Source organism: Parathielavia appendiculata (genome assembly GCF_033297405.1).
Source record: "Parathielavia appendiculata strain CBS 731.68 unplaced genomic scaffold N657scaffold_7, whole genome shotgun sequence".
Taxonomy (NCBI): Eukaryota; Fungi; Ascomycota; class Sordariomycetes; order Sordariales; family Chaetomiaceae; genus Parathielavia; species Parathielavia appendiculata.
Genome location: NW_026944226.1, coordinates 457173 through 480365, shown reverse-complemented (window position 1 = coordinate 480365; position 23193 = coordinate 457173). Strand labels below are relative to the sequence as shown.

The window sequence follows — 23193 nt, the reverse complement described above, 5'->3', positions numbered from 1 at the left end:
TTCCACAGGTCGGCTCGCCGTTGAACATACGGATCCTCCCGTGGCGGGTATACGCCTTGGACGCGCCTTCGTGCCTGAGCAGCCATGCACACAGGTGATAGTCGTCGGGACGCTGACGCCGTATGTCAAATTCGGAGGAGTGGTGCAGCAGTATGTAGAGGGATTTCCTTCTCCGCTAGCGAGGGAGTCGGATTTAACGTCGCAAATATCCGTGTGAAGCTGACCTGGAACTCCATTGTTGGTTTCATCATCGACGACGCAGATGGGGTACACGAGTTCCAGGAGGCGAACGAAGCCGCCGGTGACCTCGCCAGTGACATCTTTGTCTGCCGCTCTGACTTCTGTTCCAAGGATGCTGATCAGCAGAGACTGGTCGTTACCATAGTCCGCGTACTCTATTTGTCCGTCAATGGACGCCCAGGACCATGTCGGAGCGCGATATGCCTTGGGTGGGCTAGCACTGTCCCCGATGAAAACAGTCCACCCAAGCACCCATCCTAGGTGGCGACACCACAATCCAGCCGGGTAGTCGTCTTGTAGAACCTGGCGAGCCTCTTTCGCCAGCGCCGAGAGTGCGACAAGCTTGTCTCTCACATAGCTCAGCTCGGTGCGCGAATAGGTCCCCACCAACTCCTTCCAAACGCGATATCCGTCGAACTGTGGGAGAGGGGGCTGCTGCCACCTCGGCCGAAGCTTGCTGCCGCAGTCAAGGAATTCCTGCTCCGTGGCTGGAAGGGCGAGCACCCGGCTCTGCTGGCCGAAGCGGAAACCTTGGGGAGTGTCTCACAGGCCCCAAGTTCTAGACAGTCCCAACAACTGATCCGAGGTGAAGTGAAGCATGCTGGGCAATAAAACGCGTTCCTGAAGAACCCAGCCTCGCTTGTTGAGTACCGCATCCAAGACACTGTCCTTCCACAAGTAACTTTTGTGCACCGTGTAAGTCGAAGGAGGGCAGTCTTGCCAGCCTGTCGTGACGACTGCGGGTCGTACCGTCCGGGGCTCTCTGTCAAAGAAGAGTCCACCACTGTTGTCTGACGAGGAGCTTGCGGCGATGTTGAATAACCCGTTTCCGTAAACTTGGCCCATTAATGAGCGTTCTTGGGCCCAAATCATCAGTCGAGTCCTGGATGATACAGAGAGAGTCGATCCAGAGGTAGCGAAACCCAAGCCTCCTCGACACGTGAATCGCGTCTTGGAACGTTTTTGGAAGCGCTGACTCTGGTAGATGGTCGAGAAACATAGCCCGCACATCGCGCGTATTCCGCATGAGCTTCACGGCGGCGGAACTGCCCCAGCAGTAACTCAGCGTTGCGTATGGATCCTCCGGAGGGGTGTCCTTGGTTTCGATCAATCGTAGAGCTGCCGAGGCACTAGATCCAAGATCGGCGAGGCGTGTTGGGAACCAAGGAGCGGTGCTCCTGGCTGCCCTACATCTCGCATGGAACCTCTAACACCTGGGAATCCATGCCATCACCTGACTCCAGCATGCGTCGGAGCGAGTGTTGCTAGGAAGTTCGTTAAGCTCCGGCGTCAATCCTGACAACGCACATGTCAGCTACTGGCACCCTTCTCCGCTTCTCGCTTTAGTCCACTTACCATACCTGGAGAGGGGAGCGCACGGAAATACTCGATGAACGTCATAGGTCTGCCCTGCAAATCACAGCGCCCCTCAATTGTAACGTCGAAAGGAGCAAGATGCTCGCCTGTGATGTCGGCCTCACAGCGGAACTTGTACTGTGCGAAATCTGCATCGGACGAGGCTGACCGAAATGCAGCGACATCATCCCTTCCTCTCAAGAGGAACTTCAGAAGGTGCAAGCATATGTAGCACCCTCCCTCGGCAGAGTTTTCCAAACCCTGAAAAAAGAGACGGTGCTGAAATAGATTAGATGTGAACCTGAGGGGAAGGAACGTCGAAATCCCCAAATCCAAAGTCCAGTCGACCTTACATGAGCCTGCCTACCAATGCCTGGGCGCTGGACCTGCACAAGAGCCCAAGCATGCACCATAAGCATGCAGTGTTACCTACCACCGGCCACCTTGTTGTCCCAGAAAGCCCAATTTAGGTTTCACATACTGCAGATGATTTCAATGGCCTGCCCTACCCACCCTGTACGCCCCATCAGCTATCCCACAGAGGCCACTGCCATAGATGTTCTTTTACTTCCGAGCTTCCGGCCCGATGTGTGACGCAGTACCCAGCCCGTGTCCGGCAATTCGGCCCCATATTGGGGTTCAGGCCTGAGAATGTCACTGCCTTCCCAATCCCCAACAGACTGCATTCTCGAGTAAGCCGGCCTGGTCCGTGGAGGTTGTATGCATGATCTCTTGACACATTGAAACCTGGATTTTGAGTTTTTTAATGGAAACCGCGCTGGTGGTGGCTACTAATAAACTTTGGGTGGGGCTCGCGGGCGGCCCTTAGCCGAAAGCAACCAAGGTGGGTTCCAGTGCCCGCTTACGAAACTAAGTTAAATCGGGAACGCGTCGCGCGTTCCCGAACCCGACAGCAAGACCAATTTGAAGACTGAAGCAGGGTCGCTTGCATCTGCTATAGATTAGTAGGCTGGGGCAGATCTGGATATCCGTAACTCAATCACGGCGAACATTTTGCTACCCCGGACGGGCAAGTTCGATCCTGCCCAACGTCGGGTCAGACACGTGAGTTCTGCTTCAACCTCAGCCTCACCAGGTACACCTGTCTCGACCTGTGTATTATCACTGCACACCCGCCCACCTGCCGTGATCAACCGTGATGAATTCACGAATACCGTCACCGAGAAAGAGGAGGAACAACACGACACTCAAGCGGGAATCCCCTGATGGCGCTAAAAGACATGATTTCGAGACAACCAAACGACTAAAACCATCAAATGTCATCGTAATCAGTGACAGCGAAGATGACGGCGACCACCTATCGGACGACGGGGACAATGACTACCCGGAATTTCAAGTCAACGACCATTCGGCATCACCCTTCGCAGGAATTTCGAGGCTTGCAACAACGCCGCTGTTGACAACTCACTCCGCACAATTGCCGAGTACGCAGCCGCCGCCCCTCGACCACCTGGGCCGCCCGCTCTCTGAGGCAGCACTTTCCGTTGCGCGCGAGTACTGGGATTGCCAGCGAAACCTCGACTCTTATCACTTCGACCGCGAGGGCGTCCAAGACTCGGCCGCCCTGCCGTTTGATCTTCTGCTTCAGCTATCATGGACTCGGAGATCCTACACTCGGCTTGTCCTCGGCCGAGACAGGCTCAGTCCTGGAACCCGGACCTACGAACCTCCATACGTCGAGCCGCTGCCGCCTCCTTCTCCTTTGGTTCCCTCCGGCGAGGCACGCGAGTCGGCGGTAGTAACAGGCCCAGATGCACCAGCACCCCTTCAGTCCAAGCCGAAAACCGAGCCAGTCCTCTGCCCAGAGCAACAGGAAATCGTCAACCTCGCCGTCAGCGGCAGGAATATCTTCTACACCGGATCTGCAGGCTGCGGAAAATCTACGGTTTTGCATGCCATTAGGGCACGCCTGACGAACATGGGGGGAACCGTCCGCGTCATGTATGTCAACCTCATCTTTCCTGCCTGTTCTCCCTGTCTCGGCTTCGATGGGATTCATCAAGTCTTGCCCCAAAGGCGTACTCACACAAATCACACTGGAAATGGAAAGTGGCTGACGTGAGACAGGGCTCCTACCGGGAAAGCGGCTCTCGCTATCAATGGCACGACAACATGGAGCTTCGCTGGCTGGACGCCAGATCACCACAAGCGCAAGCTTTCCCTCCTGGAGAAGATGGCCCGTGGAAAGACTACCCGCAAGCGTTTCAAGCAAACTGACACCATCATCATCGACGAAATTTCCATGGTGGAGAACCTGCATTTTGAGCGACTGAACGCAGTCATGAAGGCGGGGCTCAACAGCAGCTTGCCTTTTGGCGGCGTGCAAGTCATCGTCACGGGGGACTTTTGCCAGCTTCCGCCGGTGAAGCCTTTCCAGCACTGTATCACCTGCGGCAGCGACCTCGTCTCTAGCGCAGAGGTGGAGGGCACGATCCACAGATGTCCACGCTGCAGGAAGATCTACCATGACAAGGATAAATGGGCATTCAGGAGCGACGCCTGGAAGGAATGCGACTTTGTCCACGTGCACCTGAAGTCGATTCACCGCCAGTCCGACAGCGAGTTCATTTCGATGCTGCAGAAGTGCCGCCTCGGCATTCCCTTCACTCAAGACGAAGTCGACACCCTGATGAACCATCGATCGGTCACCGCAAACGCAGTCAAGCTCTTCTCAACCCGCGAGGAAGTCCGCCGCACCAACGAGGAAGCCTTTGCGCGGCTGAAGACACCGCCCCATCCATATCGCTGCCACGACAGGTTTATTTGGGATTCGGAAGCACATCCTAATCTCGAATACAAAGGACAGAAGAACCCAGACGGCACCCTGCGCGCGCTTGACGACCACCGGTTCGAGAGGTGGATCGAACTCAAGATTGGCATGCTGGTGGTATTATTAGTAAACATCGATTTGACGTCTGGGCTCTGCAACGGAAGCCAGGGCATCATCGCCGGCTTCGAGCCTTATGACCCGAACAAGCTGCCCAAGAAAGCCGACTTCGGAGAGGGGGACGGCTTGGTCGGCCAGCATGCGACAATCAAGGAGGCGAACATCAAGGAGTTTGCCGAGCTGCAGCGGAAGGAGAACGAGCGCCGAGGACAGAAGCTCTTTTGGCCCGTGGTCCGGTTCCTGAACGGGAGGACCATGACCATTCTGCCCGAGTGCCAAGTTCATGAACTCGGGGACAAGAAGCCGTACGCGCTGCTCTGCCGGACCCAGGTCCCGCTGACGGCGGCCTGGGCGCTGAGCATCCACAAGTCGCAGGGCATGACGCTGGATCGTGTCATTGTCGACCTGAGCAAAGCTTTCGAAGAGGGGCAGGTTTATGTTGCTTTGTCGCGTGCCACGTCTCTGCAAGGGTTGAAGATAGAGGGCGATCCTGCGGGGCTTGCGGTGGGGAAGGGAGGTAACGAGCAGGTGCGAGAGTTTCTGAGGGAGAAATTTGGCATGTGACGGCGATTTGAGCCGAAATAACCGGACACGCCGCTCACAAGGTTCAAGAATGGCAATCATCATGATGATGGACGGCTTTCGCATACCATACGGTACATGATAACCATGCAGCCGTCTTGCCCTTCCTCGCGAGATGGAGGTGAGCTTCATTTTCCACTCCTTCTTGCTACATGCCTGGCTGTTTTGAAAAACGGAAACATCGCGCCAGGTAACTCAGGTAAATGATTAACGCCGAACTACAGAAGAGTTCCCGGTCCGATAATCAACTCAGCACTTAATCACTTCCAACTTCCACCATCACGCCGACGCATTCGTCTCCACACCTTGATACTTCTCACTCTCCTTCAGCTTCAACCACGGCGCAAACACATTCCTCCCTCCACTCTTCTCCAACAACACCCTCAACTCAGGGAAATGTCTCCCCAACACATCCTTCATCCCACTATCCTGCACCCACCGGAACCCAACCTTAGTATACGTCCCCTCGCTCCACTCCCCATGGCCCGCAATAAACCGATCACTCTTCAACCTTCTGGAAGCCATGAGGATGAAAATTCTAAACGCCGTCTCGCTGAACCCAAACCCAGGTATCACTGGCTCCGAGTGGGATCCCACCAGCGCATCGACCAGCTCGATATCCCCGTTGTACGCTTCGCGCAGCTCGGCGGCGAGCACGGTATTGCCGCCGGTCAGTTCCTCAAAGGTCCTGGGGACTGACATGCGCAGGTGCCGACGGAAGGTGCAGTACCGCGGCACGCCGCGCTCACGGTCGCGGAGGATGTCGACTGTCCCTAGGTCGCGCGTCTGGCCGTCGGGGGTGGGGAGGTTGCGGAGGAAGGAGGGGTAGTTGTTGTTGGTTATGGCGCCAGGGTAGTTGATGCCGAAGGAGTAGAAGGCGTCCGGGAGGGTGAAGAGGTTTTGGCGGAGGGGGATTTGTGCGTCTGCGGAGTGGTTGGTTAGTTGAGTGGGTTCTGGTGTTAGAGGAAGGCTGGAGGGGACGTACTGTCAAATGTCATGTCTGCCACGGGAATGGTCTCGATGTGCTTGCCTGAGGTGGCGGAGAAGAAGGCGATGTTGTCTGGGATCAGCGAATGCATCCGGTACACGCTCACAAACTCCTCAGTCAGCGAGTATGGCGCGCCGTCCTGCTCGGCGCCGCTCCCAGGGATGCCGCTGATGATCTCGCTGCTCTTGGAGATGCGGCCGAGCATCTTGGTCAGCTTCTCGCCGACGATGCCCCACCAGTTGGCCGCCATTCCGATCTGCAGCGCCGGATGCGCGAGGATGGCGGGCGTCCATTCGACGGTGTGGATCTTGGCCATCAGCGCCGAGTTGACGAGGCGGGCCTTGTCGAAGATTTGGTCGCTGGGAAACCTCAGCATCTCACTGCCACTGCACAAGCGAGCCAGGCACTCACCCAGTCATATCCGGATACGCTGCCTTCAGGGCGTCGCAGATGGCGTTGTGCTCCATGGCAAACAAGGTGTGCAGCATCTCCAATCCAATCCACCAGTTGTTGTGGAAGCCCGTCAGGGGATTGCCGTCCTTGTCCCGCGGGAGGAACGACACGGTGCCGACCGCATCGAGCTCCAGTTTGCCGCCTGGGAGTTTGGTCCGCAGCTTCCGGGTGATCTCCTCGCTGGAGCCGTAGATCTGCGAGCCGTCCCACCAGGCCGTGTTCTCATTGTTGTAGCCGGGGCACTTGAGGTCGGACGGGTCGCGGATCTCATCCGGCTTGGTGCGGAAGAGCTCCATATGCGGGTGCGGCCACGGTTCGCCGCCCTCGGGGAGGGGGACGTTGAACTTCTCTTCGCTCTACGATAATAGTCTGTCAGGCCTGCCCACTTGGGCGGAGGAGAGCAACCTACCTGTACATGGTTGAACCAGTCGTGGATCTGAAACTGAATCCATGCCGCAGCCAGCATGTTCAGCGTCGTGGCGGGAATGAAGCGTCCATCGCGGCGAGCCATGAACCTGTCGCTGATCAAACGCGGGTTGGGCGTCCAGAGCTCCTCTTCGGTTGGCTTCGCCGTCAGATTTCTAGGAAAATTGTGGCCGAAACGCACTGCGAACTATGAGTCGAGCCAGGAAAGGCGTGATAGGGAAACCTACTGCCTCTGCAGCCCATGTTAGGCCGTTCAAGGGAATTGAACTTGCCGTCCGAGTGCCGGGCTCTGCGGTAGCGCTCGTCTGGCAGGGGCGTCTCGCTCGAGTTTCCCTGGGCTTCTGCCGAGGCGTAGCCATCGTACAGGTTGTACTGCCGCAGCTCGATGCGCAGGAAGGCGAGGTTGAAGGCGCCAATGAAGCCGGGGAGTTTGTACCAAGGGATGACCTTGTTCAGCAGCCTGAAGCCGCCGATGCCAACGCGCTCGAGAAAACTTGGCTTGAAGGCTGGAAACTGCTGCTCGTCATATCCCGGCTTTGGCTGGGTGCCGCTGGAACCATGAGCGTCGTAGGCGGCGCTGCTTGTCGAGGCCATCGCATAGACTCAGAGGGTGAGACTCTCGGGAAGCTGGGGTCGGATGCGGAATGAACGTGGTCGACGTTCCTTTGGAACCGAGGGACGGTCTCCCACACATTATATCCGTTCGGCGAGTTGGCGGCTGCAAGCCCTCGGGTCTCATCCTTAACCAAAAGTCATCTCGACGCCGTTGATTGGCCGTTCGCACATGAATCCCGGGTGTTGGAGGCCCATCACACTTCATCATCTGACGCCAAAAGAAGCCTCACCGGTGAGCATCAATGTGGAAGACATGTCTGACAAGACGCGTCTACGGCGCAGTTTTGGCTCGTTGGGGATTTTCAGGGTCCTTGGCGTCGAACGCAGATCCCGTCTAGCGCGGAAGAGAGGCACGGCGTGGGGCGCATGGCGCCAAGGGGTGCTGACTTGCATAAGCTGCCTAGCAGAAGACGCTGATGGGGTACGCAGGATTGGCTGCCCGTGGTCGATGAGTCTGACGTGAGGCACGACCATGTCCGCTTGTCCTCAGCCTGCGTCCCAGGACTCTGCTTTGCCAGAGCCAGAAGGCCCACTCAGTCGTGGTGAAGCCGACGGGCAATGCTGGTCAGTCCTGCGGAGCATCGTCATCTTGTGCCCTGCTGTTCGCCCTCTCTTTACTGTCACACGTGACCACCACCTTTCCTTGATACATGGACCTCTGCAGCCCTCTCGACCGGATTTGTCCCTTCATAAGTAGCGCCCAACAGCCATTCCGACGGTCCGATCAGACCTTGGCCGCCCAGCACAAGCTTCAGCTGTAGCTAGCCTGGTTCCATACGGACTCATTTATGGGCTGTAGGCGTTGCGGGCACGAGACACATCAGTGAGGTTGTCGATCCAGGTCCGTACTCCTGTCTCCGACCGTAAATCGGCCCCTATGTTGTCCACTACGCCAACATCCATCAGACCTCGGCGAAAGGGTAGATGAGCTTCTGGCCCAAACAGCTAACAGCCTCACCCTGCCACGCTCAGTCTTCGTTCATTGCTGTCTGGCTCGCATGATTCTAGCTCCGCCCGTAGTCCCTTGAGTACTTGATCGTGTCGGTTTCGCGAATTGCCTCGACCTGAAGTGGACGGGATGGTTTAATAGCTTGCGCATTGCGAGTCGGGGCCTACATTTCAACCACAGACGGCGTTAGCCTTGTGAAGCAATATGCTAGCGATGAATCACAGACACGACAGACACACACACACATACACACACACGCACACACATGTACGCAATTTATCCCGCCCGGCGGGCTTAACCCGAAAGGGCAACTATCACGCATCTACGAGTACATTTCCAAAGATGAATCCTGATCTCCTAGAGCCCATACGACCTCATTCTGTGCGTTATGCCCTCAATTATCTACCCTACTCTCTACCGGTACTCGTGGGTTAGTACTGTAGTATCATAAGTAAGCCAGCTTGAAGTGCATTCTCCAAGTGTTCAACGTCCTATCCTCGGCGGTTGAAGCGTGTTTACTCGGCGTTGCACGAGACGGGTAGTGGTAGGTCAGTGGTGACGGGATTATACTGTCCCGTTCCGTGGTTGGCCTGCGTCCAGACGGCCTGTAGCCATTGCGAACCGTACAGTTGCCCGCGCCGCTTGCCCATCCGGGACGAGGTCTTGTCATCCGAGGGCGGCTTTCCTCTTAGGTAGAAGGAGATAATACTTCTGTGGATATCTGTGCATTGGAGCATCTCTGCTCGGTGTTCTTTCCATTGTCTGCATCGAAATAGGAAGCGCTCGACTATCTCTCTGGCTTGCCCGCACGCGCACTGATCTGACGATGCTGCTTTGATGCGGTGAAGGTATGCGTTGAGCTTGGCCATGCCCGTGCTTAGCTGAGCAAGCACGCCGGCCTCCTTCCGTGACAGGTGATCGTACAGCGTTAGAGTGCGTTTGCCTGGCAACGCTGCGTCGACTCTCTTGGAGTGCCTCCCCACTCTCTATGGCAAGGACTTGGTCGACGCCCGCTTAGCCCGTGCGACACGGAGTGTTGTTGATCGCATCCTGGGTTCTTGGGCTTGTTGCCTGGCATTCTGTTGGGTTGCTTCCCTCGCTTTGTCCTTGGCAACTTTCAGGAGCTCATTTTCAGCGGCTGTTGGGATCTACACGACTGAGATCATATTCCCGGCGTCCTATGCTGTTTATATTGCTTCGTACGCCTCGGAGATGTATCGTTGCCCAGATTGCTAGCGTATACTCTTTAGCGTTAACATAGCCGCTTTGTTACTCGTGGCGAGTATGATCCGGCGGTCCCTGAATTTCCGCAACGACCTCAACATATGCCGGACTGCTGCAAGCTCTGCTTATAATGGGTTCTGTTCCATCTTTGCGCCTAGCGTCATCTTGAAGGTCTCGTCTCGCGGTCCACCACGCATGGATAGCGAGATACGGACGACTCCTCCCATTCCTACCATGTCGTTTCGTGCAGAACTGCTCACGGCAATCCGCACTGCCCACCCCGTCTCGATCTGAGCTATAGCTGTTTCATTAACAGCAGTGTCCACTCGCTCCTCCTATGGTGTCAGCACGAACGGATTGACCGTTTCGACGCTGTCCACTACCCGGGCGACCAAGAAGTGAACAGCTGTTGGGCCGTGCGCGGAGGTAGGCCCTGAGAAGCTTCAATTCCAACGCTGTCTCCAGCCCTTTGGATGCTGGCCTTGCAATGTGTTCCCTGTTTCTGAGCCTCGCGTCACCACTCCTTGGACCTTGATGTGGTCCTTTGGTTGAACAACCTGGCCCTTGATGGTGCAAAATCTTGAGTCGGCCTTGTCCGCGTTGCGAGTAAAGTGGATGATTGCCGTCTTTTCTGCTTCAAATGTCGCTCCGCTTCTCCTCTCCCAGCCTAGCGCATCGTTGATGATTGCTTCAATGCCCTTGCGGGTGTTCCACGGCGTCGGTCCCGTCATCGAGGCAGTGAAATCGTCAACAAAGGCGATTACCCCAGCCTTGCTATCGTCCCCTGCTCCCGGCGGTGTCAACCAGACAGTGGTACGCCTTCGGGCATCGACACCCAGCGCATGCCACAGTGGCGTCTTCAACTTCCTATGTCGCCGGAGAGTCCCAACAAACAGAGACATGGTTGTACGACTTGCGAACACTGAGTCGGCTGCGAGCGGCAGTCCACAGGGCTGGCCCGTCGTTTCCCGGGGCCAACTAAACTTATCATTCCGGCCCATCACCAGCAACTGAGGCAATAGCAAGTGCAGATGGCCGCCTTGGAAACTTCGTCGGGGGTCTTGGCTCACCCCTGCCAATGGTTCCGAAACCACAGGTAAGGAGTGGCGGCGTCATTAGTCTCGGCTTCAGTGACGGCAGCTGAAAACATAGTCAGGCGAATCCAGATTGTGTCGAAATACCCGTAAAACGACAAAATTGTGAGTGATGTTTTCGTTCAATGCGAAGGTACGTGCGAAGTTCCCGTTTTCAGACACGGTTTGTGATGGAAGAAGCCAAGCGGGTGCTGAGCACCTATTGGTCGGTGCGCGAGACTCGAGTTGGAAGGTGGCGTCAAATTCGGGACGCGGGCGAGGTGCGGCGAGATGAGGTCACTTGCAAGGTGTGCTTGATTTGAGTTGGGCGTGCGCGCGAAATTCGGGTTGCTGGCGAGGTATGCGAGATGGGGTTCACTTCGTGAGGTGCGCAAGATCCAAGGGACTCAAACCATAGCCACTACCCGGAATTAAGCAGAAGGCCTCTTGGCCTGATCTTTCCCGGCAAATTCCTAGATCAAGCGATGGATATCGACTCGCGATCCATGTCTGGATATGCACCTGGCCAGTTTCGGTTGCCAGGGGACTGGATAAAGGCTCACAATGTTCTAGTGGTCAATGGCCATGCTCTGTTGCGTTGGTAACGTGAACGTACCCTTGACTTGCATGATTGGCGAGGGGAACGTCGAGGGAAGGCGTGTAAGGAACTCTCCCAGGATACAGGCACAGCGATCTCTTCTAAAACTGTCAAGCCGGAAGTGCATAGATGCAAGAATCACTAGGTACGCTCGCGGCTTGTCTAAGTTACCCTTGGCTGCTCACACCGAGTGTGCTGCCGTAGGTGATGCAGCAGATCATCGGCCAGGGCGAGCTGGTCAAGCTGTTGATGATGTACGTTGGTTCGCGGGAATCCAGAATAATGACACAGCGATCCATGGCCGCATATGCGTCCAGCCAGTTCGGTTGCAAGATGAAGACCGGGATGAGGTTCCTATGGTGTCTTAGTAGTCCAATGGTTTCGCCGTTTTGCATTGGTAGGTAAATGTACCAAGGTGTCCTGCATGGTCGGCCACAACGGGTAATTGTAATGGCTTCGTGCTGGTGTATTGGCAAGATAGATGTAACCGGTTCTGCTTGATCGGCCACGACATGAACGTGGGGAAAGGTGTGAACGGGTCTCGGCTGCGGCGGAAGGGATAGACAAAGCATCCAAAGAAACGGAGTTTGGTTTGGGAGCCTTGGGGGACGCCTGTTCACACTCGTCAGTCGCCTAAGCAACTCCGATCTGGGCTTACCAGCCGGCGGGTATAAGAATGCCCATTTCCCAGCATGACCGCCACCCCTATCCTCCCGCCTGTGATTGCTTGTTTCGTTTCAGCCAGTTGCTCTCGTTCCTCAAGAACCTTCTAGCCGTATGTGTAAGATTGCCCCCCAAGGAATGCTCACTGACCATCTATAGATATCCCCACTATGTCGGATATGAACGGAAACGATGAGAAGGCCAGTCTTGAAGCTCCTCCCAGCTCCCCTCTGAGTTCCCCTTGAGCTAGCTGACTAAGACTGTGCTGACAAGAGAACCGAGCAGGTCAGCTCTCCGAATGAGTTGACCGGGGACCCCAACGAAGAGCTAGACAAGGCCTTTCCGGAGGCTGAAGATCATGACTCAACTGGCGATGTCCCGATCTGTATAGACGATATACTTGGGCGGGTCGGACGCGGTGGCCGACGTGACAGCCTATATGCGGCGGATAATCGACTGGTGTTATATCTTTTACCCCGCGTCGACGCAGCTGGCCACGGTGTTCCTGACCACGAAGCTAAAGTAATATCTGTATAAGAACCTGGTCAGCATGCTTGCCTTTTGGGAGTTTGGTGTTCAGTTTGGTTGACGTGCTTGTTATTAATGCCCTTTGGGTGCGGACTCTGATGACAGGAAGGGCGCGGCTGGAGGTCTTTCAAGAATGGGGGATGCCACCAGTCCGTGGTCTAAAATGAAGAGCGGATGATTATCTTTCAAGCCCACCTGTCTGTAACTGCATTCTACAGCCATGTTAAACAATGATAAAACTAGCAATAACCCTTGGTCATCTCCTCGCAAAACTCCCATATCTCCCTCACCTTCTTCCCCTTCCCACAGTTCTTCTCCATCTTGGCGGCCTCAAGCAGATCCTGCCTCAAGAACGTCGAAATCACCCCCCCCCCCCCCCCCCCCTCCCCTCCCCTTCCCGGTACTACAAAGCATCCGCTTTGCTCAACCCCAATATCCGCCGACAAGTCAGCATACAGCTGCTTCAGTGCCGCCAGCCTCGCGTCGTACAAAAGCGGTCCGGCGAGGTAGTTCAACCACGACTTGTGCCGAAACAGCCTTGTCGTGGCCGCACCAGGGTTGGAGGTGAAGCTGAGGACGGGAGCCGCCAAGTGGGACTGGCGCTGCTGGCGTGCCAGCTCGGCAGACAGGAGATAGTTGCCCGTTTTCGAGTTGACATAGTTCTGCGTGGCGTCGTCCTTGGGCGGGTGGCGTGGCTCTGACATAACGATGGCTCCGCCTGGAGCGGACAGTTCCATCATCTGGCTGCTGCTCCAGACGACGCGGACGGAACCGGGGGAGGTGGACGCGCAGGCTGCCGCGGTGATTTCCAGCAGCGAAAGAAGGAGCTGGGTGAAGAGGAAGGGTCCGAGGCAGTTGGCGAGCTGCAGTTTGATGCCTTGTTTCGAGACGCTGCTGAGGGGTGGTTGTGATACATTGGCGTTGCTCCAGAGGATGTCGAGTCGTGACTCCTTTGTCTTGAAGGCGTCGACTGAGGCTTCTGATGCTAGCTAGGTTAGAGAGGTCGAGGTACAGGAACTCGAGGCTGCCGTGTGAGTCGGACGGGGGCAGCGTGGCCTGGATGTTGTGCACTGCCTCCCTCGCCTTCTCCTCGGATCGCCCGGCAATGTAGACGCGGCCGCCTTTTCGATACAGAACCTTGGCGACCTCCAGGCCGATGCCAGAGGCGCCACCCGTCACGACGAAAAACTTTGCTATGCTGGAGCCCGACGTCGGCCTCGGTGAACAGGGGCTTGGGCGGGAAGAACTGAGAGAACTGTGACTGGAACATGCTGGTAGACCCTGACAGCCCCTATTGGGACACAAACAGCAGCCTGACAGGGTAGGTTCGAAATGCTGCTGAATATGATAATATGATTGTATTTGTATTGGTGGTATTTGAATCCGACAGGTCATGCGCGCTAACGAGGTGGAAATATGTACTCCAGATCCACTGTGAAGACATGATCGCTCTTAAGGAACAGATCGCGCCGTGTCATGACGGGCCACAGGCCTTGTTTGTCGAGGCGGAAGTCGGAGAGGTTGAAGTGCAGGTTGAGCAGCACCCTAGCAACAATGGAGGTCCCAAATGGTGCAACAGTAACAACGACATAGCGCGAATGCATCGGAGTGCGGCGAGTCGGAAACGAGTTTGCGTGTCCCGCTGTTGCCCAGCCGTTGTCTCCAGGCTGTCATGGTGCTTCTGTTGGAGCCGGCGAATGTTGGCCAAAACACGAAAAATTGAACGAGATCGCTGCAACGTAGAGATAACCGGAGAATGAAATCGGACCACTATCCGCTCAACGCAGAGGATACATATCGTTCACCGGCTGGCGGTGACGATGGCAGGGGTGAGGAGCTCTCGGAAAGGGGCTAAGGGCATAATAGCGCTAAGGCTCATTGCAGTAAGCGAGCCCAGGACGTGGAGAAACGTCAGATATGGCGGCTGATGCTAGTAACTGGCTGCTGGATGGCGGAATAGAAGAGCAAGTCGGATAAGGGAGAAGGAAAGCAAGTGGCAAAGAGCATGCGAGCTGGAGGGGAGCGACAGCCGAGAGGTTAGGACCGTCCGGCACAGGGTAGGGATGGACCATATCTTTCGTCGGTTGCGTATAGAAGTGCGGTTTCATCAACTCATGTTCGCAGATTCTTATAAATACACTTACTCACTACTCTGCGTAGTAGGTTGGAGTTTATAGAGCACTGATAGAGCACCGATAGAGCACCAGGATACCAAGATTGATATCTATATACCCACCATCACCAACATTATCATCAGTGAGTCGGCGACCAAAAGATGGATATTATCCCTTTGAGTAGCATGACAAGACGCTGCCATTATCAGGATATATAACGTTACGACTTCGGCTATATGCTTGGGTCAGCGTGAGAAGAATATATAACGTGAGTGTTCAAACGAACTACCACTTGCGTTATCACTTTCGAAGACAGAAATAATGTAGCTTATGCTCAATCCGGTTTTGGCTCCTCCAGTTGGCCAGCAATCTAGCCCAATGGGATTGGAACGTGTTATATCGTTACATCTACGTTAGTGTTCGCTCTGGAACTAGCCAGCCGCGTGGACGGCAGTCCTGGATTTCTACGCGCCGCGCGTGTTTTACTACAGAGAGCGAGATACCGTCCTCACAAATCATTAAGACCAATCCTCATTCACCTTGTTCAATTGACACTCCAAGTTACTAGCCATATTCTGGTAGGTTTCTGCTGTATCCCAAAAGAAACTTGTTTCCACCGACGAACCCTCTTCCTTCCCCCCTCCCCCCCCAAGGGCCCAGCCCGGTCTGAGGCGGTTGGTCTAACCTCCTCAGTTAAAGAGAACAAGCCAAAATGTGTCTCGAGGGTGACAGATTCGGGGACAGGTTCATCCAACCTCGATATTGCACGAGTCGTTCCGCGACGGTTTGACCTGGCAAGGCTCCCTGCACCGAGATTGGACATCATCCCATTCAGGCCAATGCGGATCATGAGCATCAGATGCCAACATCTCCATGGATTCTCATACTGCCGTGCCATAGCCTGGGGCACGTGGCCCATCTTGCGAGATTAGCGGCGCAGGGCTTTGAGGTTCTGGGCAGGTAGATTCATTCTCGGCTGCGTGGCGATCAGCCCTCTTGTCCATTTTCCTTCTCCAAGGCCGGTAGATCAGCACCGAGCCGACCCCGACGACGAGGAAGAGCCCGCAAATGCAGCCACCAATGATGTCGTAATAGTCGCCGATAGCGCCCACGCCCTCCCAGAAGCTGCCGTCGGGTTCGGCCACGTGCTCAACCAAGGACAAGACCTGGATGATGCCGATAAAGGCCGAGACAAACACGGTGATGCCTGTCAGGACGATCGAGTAGTAGAGGATGGCCACCACATCCCTCGAAAACGCCTTGGATGTGTAAAGCGCCATCATCAGGGCTCCATCGGTTGTGTCGAGGAGGCACATGCCCGCTAATTAGATATTCAGTCAGTCCCCTCCGTCTCACAACCGCACTGCAGACGAACACTAACCCGTAAACAGCGCCGGAAAGATCAGAATCACCCACATGCTAGTCCCCTCCGCAGCCTGGACACTTGCAATCCCCAGGATCGCAATCTCCGAGCTGGTATCGAAACCCAGCCCAAACAAAATCCCCAACGGCAGCATCTTCCAGGGCCGATCCACCATCCGAAACACCTTCCTAAACACACTCGCCAGGAACCCGGGCCCCTCCAGCTGCAACCCCCGCTGGCCCGTGGCATCCATATCCCCCATTTCCTCCTCCACCACGTCATCATCACCATCAACAACCTCCCCCCTCCTCCTGGCCCTACTGACCCCCTGCTGCTCCGCTGCCAGCAAAACACCCCTCAACCTCCCCACCAACCGCCACAAGACAAACCCGTTCCCGACACAGAGCAGCAGCAAAAACGCAGCCGACACGCTCGTGCCAATGATGCCGCCGACGCGCTGAAAGTCGTCGAAGCGGTCGCGCAGGGCGCCGGCCGTGGCGGCCACGACGACACACGTGACGACGACGACGGTCGAGTGGCCGAGGCTGAAGAAGGTGCCGACGGCGACGGGCCGCTGGCCCGAGGCGATCAGCCGGCGCGTCGTGAGGTCGATGGCCGAGATGTGGTCTGCGTCGAGGGCGTGGCGGAGGCCGAGGGTGCTAGATGTAGGCAAAAGGTGCGGAGGGTTTGTCAGTTGAGGCGTCGGTCTGTAATCAGGTAGGTGCGCACAGGCAGTAGTAGGTTACGATACTATCACTGAGATGGGGGGTGAACTTACTAGGAGAGCACGGCTGGAGAGATGAGTTTGGGGTTGTAATCTGCGCTGGATGAGCTAAGTGAATTTTGAGATGTGAGTTAGATAAGGTATATAAACTTACGTAGGAGGATGCCGGCGGCGGCCCAGACGATACCGTTAATAAAGATGAGAAGGCCAATGAGCTGTAGGGCGGGGAGCGGAATGGCGGAGAGGAACCGTGGCAGACGCCATTGTGATGGTGGTTTAGGGAAGATGCACGATAGTGGCATCTTGCCTGTCCTGCGATGTCCCCTAATATCGTGTTGTTCCGAGCCTCTTCAAAGGGCAGGCTCCTATAAACCCGATTGGAGTTCACCGTTTAGGACTGGAAGAATCTGATAGTTGAAAATAAAGTGGGAGAAGCGCAGAGCCAGCGGGGCAATCATGGCCCCATGATTCATGTGATTATGGATTGTTATGTACGGGTGTGCGGCACCGCAGTGCCGATACCGCATCTAGGCAGCCCCATGACAGCGCGATGCTTGTGCGTGTATGGTATGCAAAACTCTTGGACTTTGGTGATAAACCCCACTGAGAGCTTGAATACTGCATGCTGAGTTGCAGTGAGATAAGGTAAGCTTATCTTTGTGAGTGGCTGGCATTTTGTGAAGCGGATTTGTCAAGTCAACACAAGTGGATATTCGTCTCCTGTTTTAGGGAATTGAAAGCAGTGTAGGATGCGGGTGCTTGAGGAGGTTGGTCAGGTTACAGGAATACTTTACCTATCAGGTAAATTTGACAACCTCCAAACCCGAAACATCCCAGCCATCATCCGCGGACCTCCCCGATGGGCCGATCGTTCCCATGCATACCAGCAAGCGGATCAAAAATGCAACATCCAATCCCCTTGGCCAAAGTCCTGGTTGACCAACCATGCTTCGTCCAAGGAATCCGACGTCAGGAATTCATCCAAGCCCTCCATCAGCCCCGTACCCGCCGTGGGCGGCACCGGAACCGGTTGGGAGTGTTCCCAGCTCTGCGACTCGTGCAGTTGCTGGCCATGATGTTCTTGCGCCTGAAAATTCGGGAGGAGCGTGATAGTTGGGATTGTACCAGTATTCGTCGAAGCACAAGTCCCTATTCCACCGAGTCAGTGGGCAGGAAAATGCAATATTATTCCGACACGGTGTTGGCTGGACATGCCTGATCTTGCAGCGGCTCGTCGGGCAAGGGAATCGCGATATCGCCGGAGGATCTCCATGCCCTGGGTGACAGAAGCGATGGTGCGTTTATGATGATTGAGAATAGCCATCGCTCGGTCCCAAGAGGACTTGGTTGGCTCAGTGTCCAGGCTGACACCGAGATTCGGGGAGAGCGTCGCGACGAGGAGGACCGTGGCCGAGGCAAAGGTGACTAGACCATTTGTTAACATGGACATCAAGGGAAAACCTATAGTAATTGCCCTACAGTGCAACGCGAACCACGCCGAAATACCCGTGTTCGTTGTGAGACTTCTGTGGACCTCCTCCAGGATGGTGTGTACCGCCGCGAGACAGAGTGAGCATGCCTCCTGGTGAAACCTCTCCTGGAGCATCATCGACGCCGTCTGCGTCGCGGCGGTCCTGGCTGTGGTCCAGCGTTGCGCCTCGGCGAGGAGGGAGGGACGGAGCAGGAACAGCCGTAAGAGCAACAGTCGGAAGCGAAGTGCGTGACCCTGAATTCGAAAGCACGTCACCTCGTCCTCCTGTAGCGCCCACTGGGAGTAATCGGCCTCAAGGCGCAGGTGCGGCGGCACGCCGTCAAGGAGGTCGTCGATCTTGGAGCTCAGCCGCAGGAGGACGCCGGGGTCGGGTACCAATACTTCGTGTTCCGACTGTTTGAGTTTGAGTTGCGGCGCGCGTGCTGCTGCTCGCATTTCCTCCATAATCTCTAGAATCTTCATCGAGTAAATGTTCATGTCCATGCGCGAAGGGAGTCCCTCTGGCTGGCGTCCCTCCTCGGTCGTCGACAGATATTCTTCGTCGATAGCCAAGGGCGGCGGTATATGAGTCAGACCGGGAACGATCATCCCCGGCCTGCCGAACGTGTTTGTGATGATCCTATCTCAAATGGTTAGCACCATGGAGCTGGCTTGCCTGGAGGTTGCTCATAAGCTCCATACTGATCAAGAGCGACACATCCGCCATACCAAACCCTGTAACGCATCTCTCGGTCCAGTTGATTAAGATGCCGCTTAGGCGGTGCGTGAAGACCGAGTCCAATGGCCATGCGCGTTGCAGCCCCGGAAACGAGCCAGCAGCGATCTGCTTTTCCTGAGAAGTACAGGTACCACGCTCGGAGGAGCAGCAGCTGCACAATGGCAATTGACGATGTGTCCAGAGTTTCAGCCGAGACGAGCCGCAGCGAGCGGTTGTAGAACTCGTCGGCGTGGCATTGTCTTTGCTCGAGGGATACGGTCTCGGTCCTGTAATATGCCAGTGCCAGGACCATGTTCACGGTTGCATAAGTCAAGACGACATCGAACGGGTGGCTAGTAGTAGGCGCTGCCTGTTGCTCCCACAGCGACCGATACTTGGACTCGAATATGGGCCAATGAAGGAAGGGGAAGACGGAATGGATGTGTTGCCAGTACCAGCGTAGAAGATCGTCAGCGAACTGCCGCGGAGGGAGGACCATGGCGCGCAAATCGACTTCATCTCCAGACTGATCCTGCGTCTGAGTGGAAAAGCATACAAGTGACGGGAACATAGGGGAATCGAGTGCAGACGTGTCAGACTCAGCAGATGGGCTGTGAGAGCGACGTGAGCCTGCTGCTTCCAGGCCTTGACATAAAAACGTCGAGCTTAGCGCCGTCGTCGGGTGGTCGGTCGCGAAGATGTCTTGGTCATGAACCCGCGCAGCGGCAGGGCCGGATGTCGGATCTGCGTGAACACGCGTTAGACAAGTGGACAATGCCAACGTGGGAGGCAGGAGTACCAGCAGGTGGTGTCGCCTCCGCAGCAGACTGCCGGGACGGGCTGGGATCTGCTCGGGCCCCGTTCTCGAGTTTTTGGAGCCGGCGTTCAAGCTCAACCAATGCTCTGGTCGGATCAGCCCATGTCCTCTCATAGTCATCATTGCCAGTTTTGTGAGGTTTTGTCTTACAGTGCTGTAGACGCCTGCATCACAGTATCTGGGTAACTGCATTTGTCTTCCCAACCCCTGAGTGAACATGCCGTACACACTGGCTTTTTGCCATCGCATCCGGTTTTGCGTGCCCTGCAGGGGGTGCAAGCCAGACGTGCTTTTCGGCGTCGTTGTGTGGGCAGCCCCGACTCAGGGATGAAGGTGTGCTGTGACGTCTCCATGGCCAGTCAATAACGGGTAAAGGGATGATTGAACTGGGCGGGTTTGCAATCGGGGGCGGCCGGCATGTGCGCGGGAATGATCAAACCTGGCAGATGTGTGATTGGGTGGTTCTAGGCTGACAGGGGGCCGTGACACCAAGCCTTAGGGGATCATCGGGACAGTTGGCCCCGGGCAACGTTCAGCTCTCCATGAATGAGGCTGGTTAGATGACGATTTTATTTTGACCATGTCCTAGGCATCGTAATGTATCCTGAATGGTGCATGAGGGTGGGCGTCTTTGCTTCCAGGGCTGACATGCAATCGCAGCAGCCGACAGTCCACCAGACCGTTTACGATATCATGATGACCTTGGCGGATCATCCTTTTCCCCACGGTTCACAAGTGCCCATAAGTCTGGGGGCGTTTCTGCCTTGATCTCTGCTGATGTATCGCTTGATGAGAAAAACTGTCTTTTGGGTGAGAATGTCGCCGCCCTTGCCCAGGTCGACTTTGCCCAAGCGAAAAGGCCCTTTGCTGACCCCGTCGAGTTTGTACAGGAATTCGTCCTTGATCGATCGAACCAAGCAGATAGAGTGGTATGCCACTTCGTTTTCAAGGCCGACTGGCACGGCAGGAGCGCCGTTCGTGGCCACCTTCATATAAGCTGTCTGGATCCCCAGGTCCGCTCCGAGCACCCTGGACCGCTTCTAGGGCAATTCGCTGATATAGTCACCAATAAACCGTGCAATGGGGAAATCATGTTCTGCCGACATAGGTTAGCTGCGTGTCGTCGTGTAGCAGGCTAGTGGTCTATTGACTTGTCGCAAAGCCGATAATAGAAGTTGTCTACATTGCACAAGGCGTGAAGAGCGGCGTACAGACCGCCGTCGTTGTTTGCCGACCACTTGCTTGAACCATATCACTCTGGTTCCCAATCTTCCCCGTTGTAAACAGAACGAAAAGAGTCGGTGCCGACTTTCCTAGCCTTGTAGCTGGGGTTGGTGGGTATGGCGAGGACCACAGCAAAGGCGGGTCGCGGGAGATCAGGGTCGTCGAGGGTTGGGATATCCTCAAACGCGATTCCACACTTGACACAAAGGGAACGGATCAGCTCGTTAAACGGTTCCGGGCTCCATTTGAGCGGGAGAACGGGCCCACTGTGTTGACTGGACATTGTGAGCGCGAGGACGAAGGAACCTGAAAGTCGGTTTCGCAAGATGTGCGATGTCCGGCAGTAAAGAAACGGCCATTCAATGGCTAATGACTGTTGAAGATACATGCAAGCTTCAGTTGGATATCGTGGGTAGACCAAGTGGGTGAATGTGCTATGCTGTCAAAATTGGCCGGCTTGTGGATTGACGGTGAACCAAAATGCTCCCAATCAGCGAGGTGTGCTCTGCCCAAAGGTCATTCCGTGCTCCTTCCAACTCCTCCAGTGATTGGTAGAGACGATCCGTACGCCATGAGACAGGTGCTAAACCCGGCCTTCTCCTGCTTGCCGTGAATTATTGGGTTGAATTGGAAAGGAGCTCCAGACCGGGAAACACCGCGGGTCGGTAGCTGGTACCTGTGAGCTCGGCACGGCATTTACGCGCTTCTTGAAGTCCCTGTCGAGCATCCCTTGAACTCGGGATGAATGCATTGATGCGGCCTCCACCCTACCAACCTTGTTAGCGAGTTCCCCGTCCGGAACCTCAACACCAGAAGTCGACGGATTCCGAACCGTGTGTTTTTCAAGTAATTGGTGTAATGTGATGCGTCACAGCGTCTTCCCTTCCGCAAGGATTCCAACGAACTTTTCGATGTTTCGCCTGCGAGTGTCCTCCCGTTTTGCCGTCACGATGCGCCACAAGAAGGAATACCGCTTCGTCTTTCCCAGGCTCTCAAAGAACGTCTTGGCCTTCCTGTTCCGATCCAACGCCGCCTGAAAATCGTCAGGAACCTCCATCGTGCTCGATGATGAGTACGCTTTCTCCCATCGGCCGTCCGCCTTCGCCGCGTCGACCTCCGCCTGCCCCGCCTGCCGCATTCTCCCGGCCGCGATCAGCACGGCCACCTTGTTGACGTTCCGTTTGGACCACATGCTGTTCTTGCGCCGGGGTGTAAATCGCTGGAGAAAGTGGTGCTCATCGTGGCTCTTTTTCTGCCCGTCAATCCAGCCGAAGCAAAGCGCTACGTCGAGCGCCTCATCGTAGGTGATGGAAGCGATACCGCTGCCCTTCTTGCTGATTTTCAACCACAACCCCGTTGCGTCGGTGTGGTTGGTCTCCAGCCACGTCTCCCAGGCAGCCGCGTTCTCAAAGAGCTGTATTGCCGGTACCGCGGCGGTCGAGCCCGTGGCTGCCTTTGCTGATTGAAGGGCTTTCGCGGCGAGCCTCGTTCGTGTAGACATTCCACGCTGTTTTCAATGGCTCAATTCAGGTTACTGATGACCGGCGGTGCGTTGGCCTGTCAAGTTAGTCCGCTCTTGGCTGCTGCCTGCAGCAAAATTCGCCTGCGCCAAGCGGTCGATCTAAGGGTTAGGGCTTACTCTGCACTCTCCCCATCCTTGCGTCGGCCCGGGTCTTCCGAGCCCCAGAAGGAACCTGGCATCTTACAGACTGGAGCCGCTGGTCAGTAACCTACTTCCGTTAAGATGCACAAGGGGCTGTCGCGTTTGCCCTCGGCCAGTTGGGTGTTCTGCGCCGTAATGCGGGTTTTCCTCGTCGTAAGCGGTTTCGACGGACGCGATTCAGGTTCCGCTTTGCATCTATTCAGCTGCGTTCTGGAAGTCGATGGCGCCATGCTGGCATACCTGCGCGATTAAAAGCTTATGGCAGTTCTGGACGTTATCTAAAGAAGTTACCGGCACCGTGGTTTCTCTCCTAGACAGCCCTGAGAGCTCATTGCCGAGCGCGAAGCTCCGAAGGAGCCTTGATGTTGGCTGCAACACGCAGTGGAGCGGGAGCTTCTCCTCCTCTTCTCTGCCAGATACGTCCATGGCGCTCTTCACTTGGGCTGGTCTCATGTCAAAAGGTTTCATCCCGCCTGACCTGTCCTGCGACTTCGCT

General features: G+C 55.8%; 7 protein-coding genes across 7 annotated transcripts; all 7 read right to left on the bottom strand.

Annotated features, from left to right (window-relative positions):
• Positions 1-642: 642 nt before the first annotated feature.
• Positions 643-1640, bottom strand: N657DRAFT_448954 (uncharacterized protein). The gene is made up of 2 exons (XM_062787432.1): positions 1602-1640; positions 643-1536 (listed from the first exon to the last, which is right to left on the bottom strand). Exon 2 carries the CDS (start codon positions 1249-1251, stop codon positions 784-786), a length of 468 nt encoding a protein of 155 aa, XP_062646914.1. The 5' UTR covers positions 1252-1536; positions 1602-1640; the 3' UTR covers positions 643-783.
• A 3725-nt stretch (positions 1641-5365) lies between these two features.
• On the bottom strand, positions 5366-7547 carry N657DRAFT_634342 (feebly protein; the record flags this gene model as incomplete). Its single annotated transcript, XM_062791275.1, has 5 exons — positions 5366-6009; positions 6072-6454; positions 6486-6883; positions 6937-7133; positions 7181-7547. The coding sequence occupies 5 exons, from the start codon at positions 7545-7547 to the stop codon at positions 5366-5368; spliced, it is 1989 nt and encodes a 662-aa protein (XP_062646913.1).
• Positions 7548-12842: 5295 nt separating this feature from the next.
• Positions 12843-13873, bottom strand: N657DRAFT_656446 (uncharacterized protein; the record flags this gene model as incomplete). Its single annotated transcript, XM_062794700.1, has 4 exons — positions 12843-12944; positions 13008-13592; positions 13675-13749; positions 13793-13873. 4 exons carry the CDS (start codon positions 13871-13873, stop codon positions 12843-12845), a joined length of 843 nt encoding a protein of 280 aa, XP_062646912.1.
• A 1465-nt stretch (positions 13874-15338) lies between these two features.
• Positions 15339-17336, bottom strand: N657DRAFT_645870 (NicO-domain-containing protein). The gene is made up of 4 exons (XM_062793024.1): positions 16959-17336; positions 16859-16898; positions 16099-16739; positions 15339-16038 (listed from the first exon to the last, which is right to left on the bottom strand). The coding sequence occupies exons 1-4, from the start codon at positions 17104-17106 to the stop codon at positions 15599-15601; spliced, it is 1269 nt and encodes a 422-aa protein (XP_062646911.1). The 5' UTR covers positions 17107-17336; the 3' UTR covers positions 15339-15598.
• A 116-nt stretch (positions 17337-17452) lies between these two features.
• Positions 17453-20179, bottom strand: N657DRAFT_645869 (uncharacterized protein). Its single transcript, XM_062793023.1, has 6 exons — positions 19961-20179; positions 19793-19896; positions 18978-19737; positions 18284-18915; positions 18020-18229; positions 17453-17953 (listed from the first exon to the last, which is right to left on the bottom strand). Exons 1-6 carry the CDS (start codon positions 20161-20163, stop codon positions 17700-17702), a joined length of 2163 nt encoding a protein of 720 aa, XP_062646910.1. The 5' UTR covers positions 20164-20179; the 3' UTR covers positions 17453-17699.
• A 341-nt stretch (positions 20180-20520) lies between these two features.
• On the bottom strand, positions 20521-21317 carry N657DRAFT_634337 (uncharacterized protein; the record flags this gene model as incomplete). The annotated part of the gene is made up of 2 exons (XM_062791274.1): positions 20521-20850; positions 21120-21317. 2 exons carry the CDS (start codon positions 21315-21317, stop codon positions 20521-20523), a joined length of 528 nt encoding a protein of 175 aa, XP_062646909.1.
• A 585-nt stretch (positions 21318-21902) lies between these two features.
• On the bottom strand, positions 21903-22927 carry N657DRAFT_634336 (uncharacterized protein; the record flags this gene model as incomplete). Its single annotated transcript, XM_062791273.1, has 2 exons — positions 21903-22541; positions 22769-22927. The coding sequence occupies 2 exons, from the start codon at positions 22925-22927 to the stop codon at positions 21903-21905; spliced, it is 798 nt and encodes a 265-aa protein (XP_062646908.1).
• Positions 22928-23193: the final 266 nt, after the last annotated feature.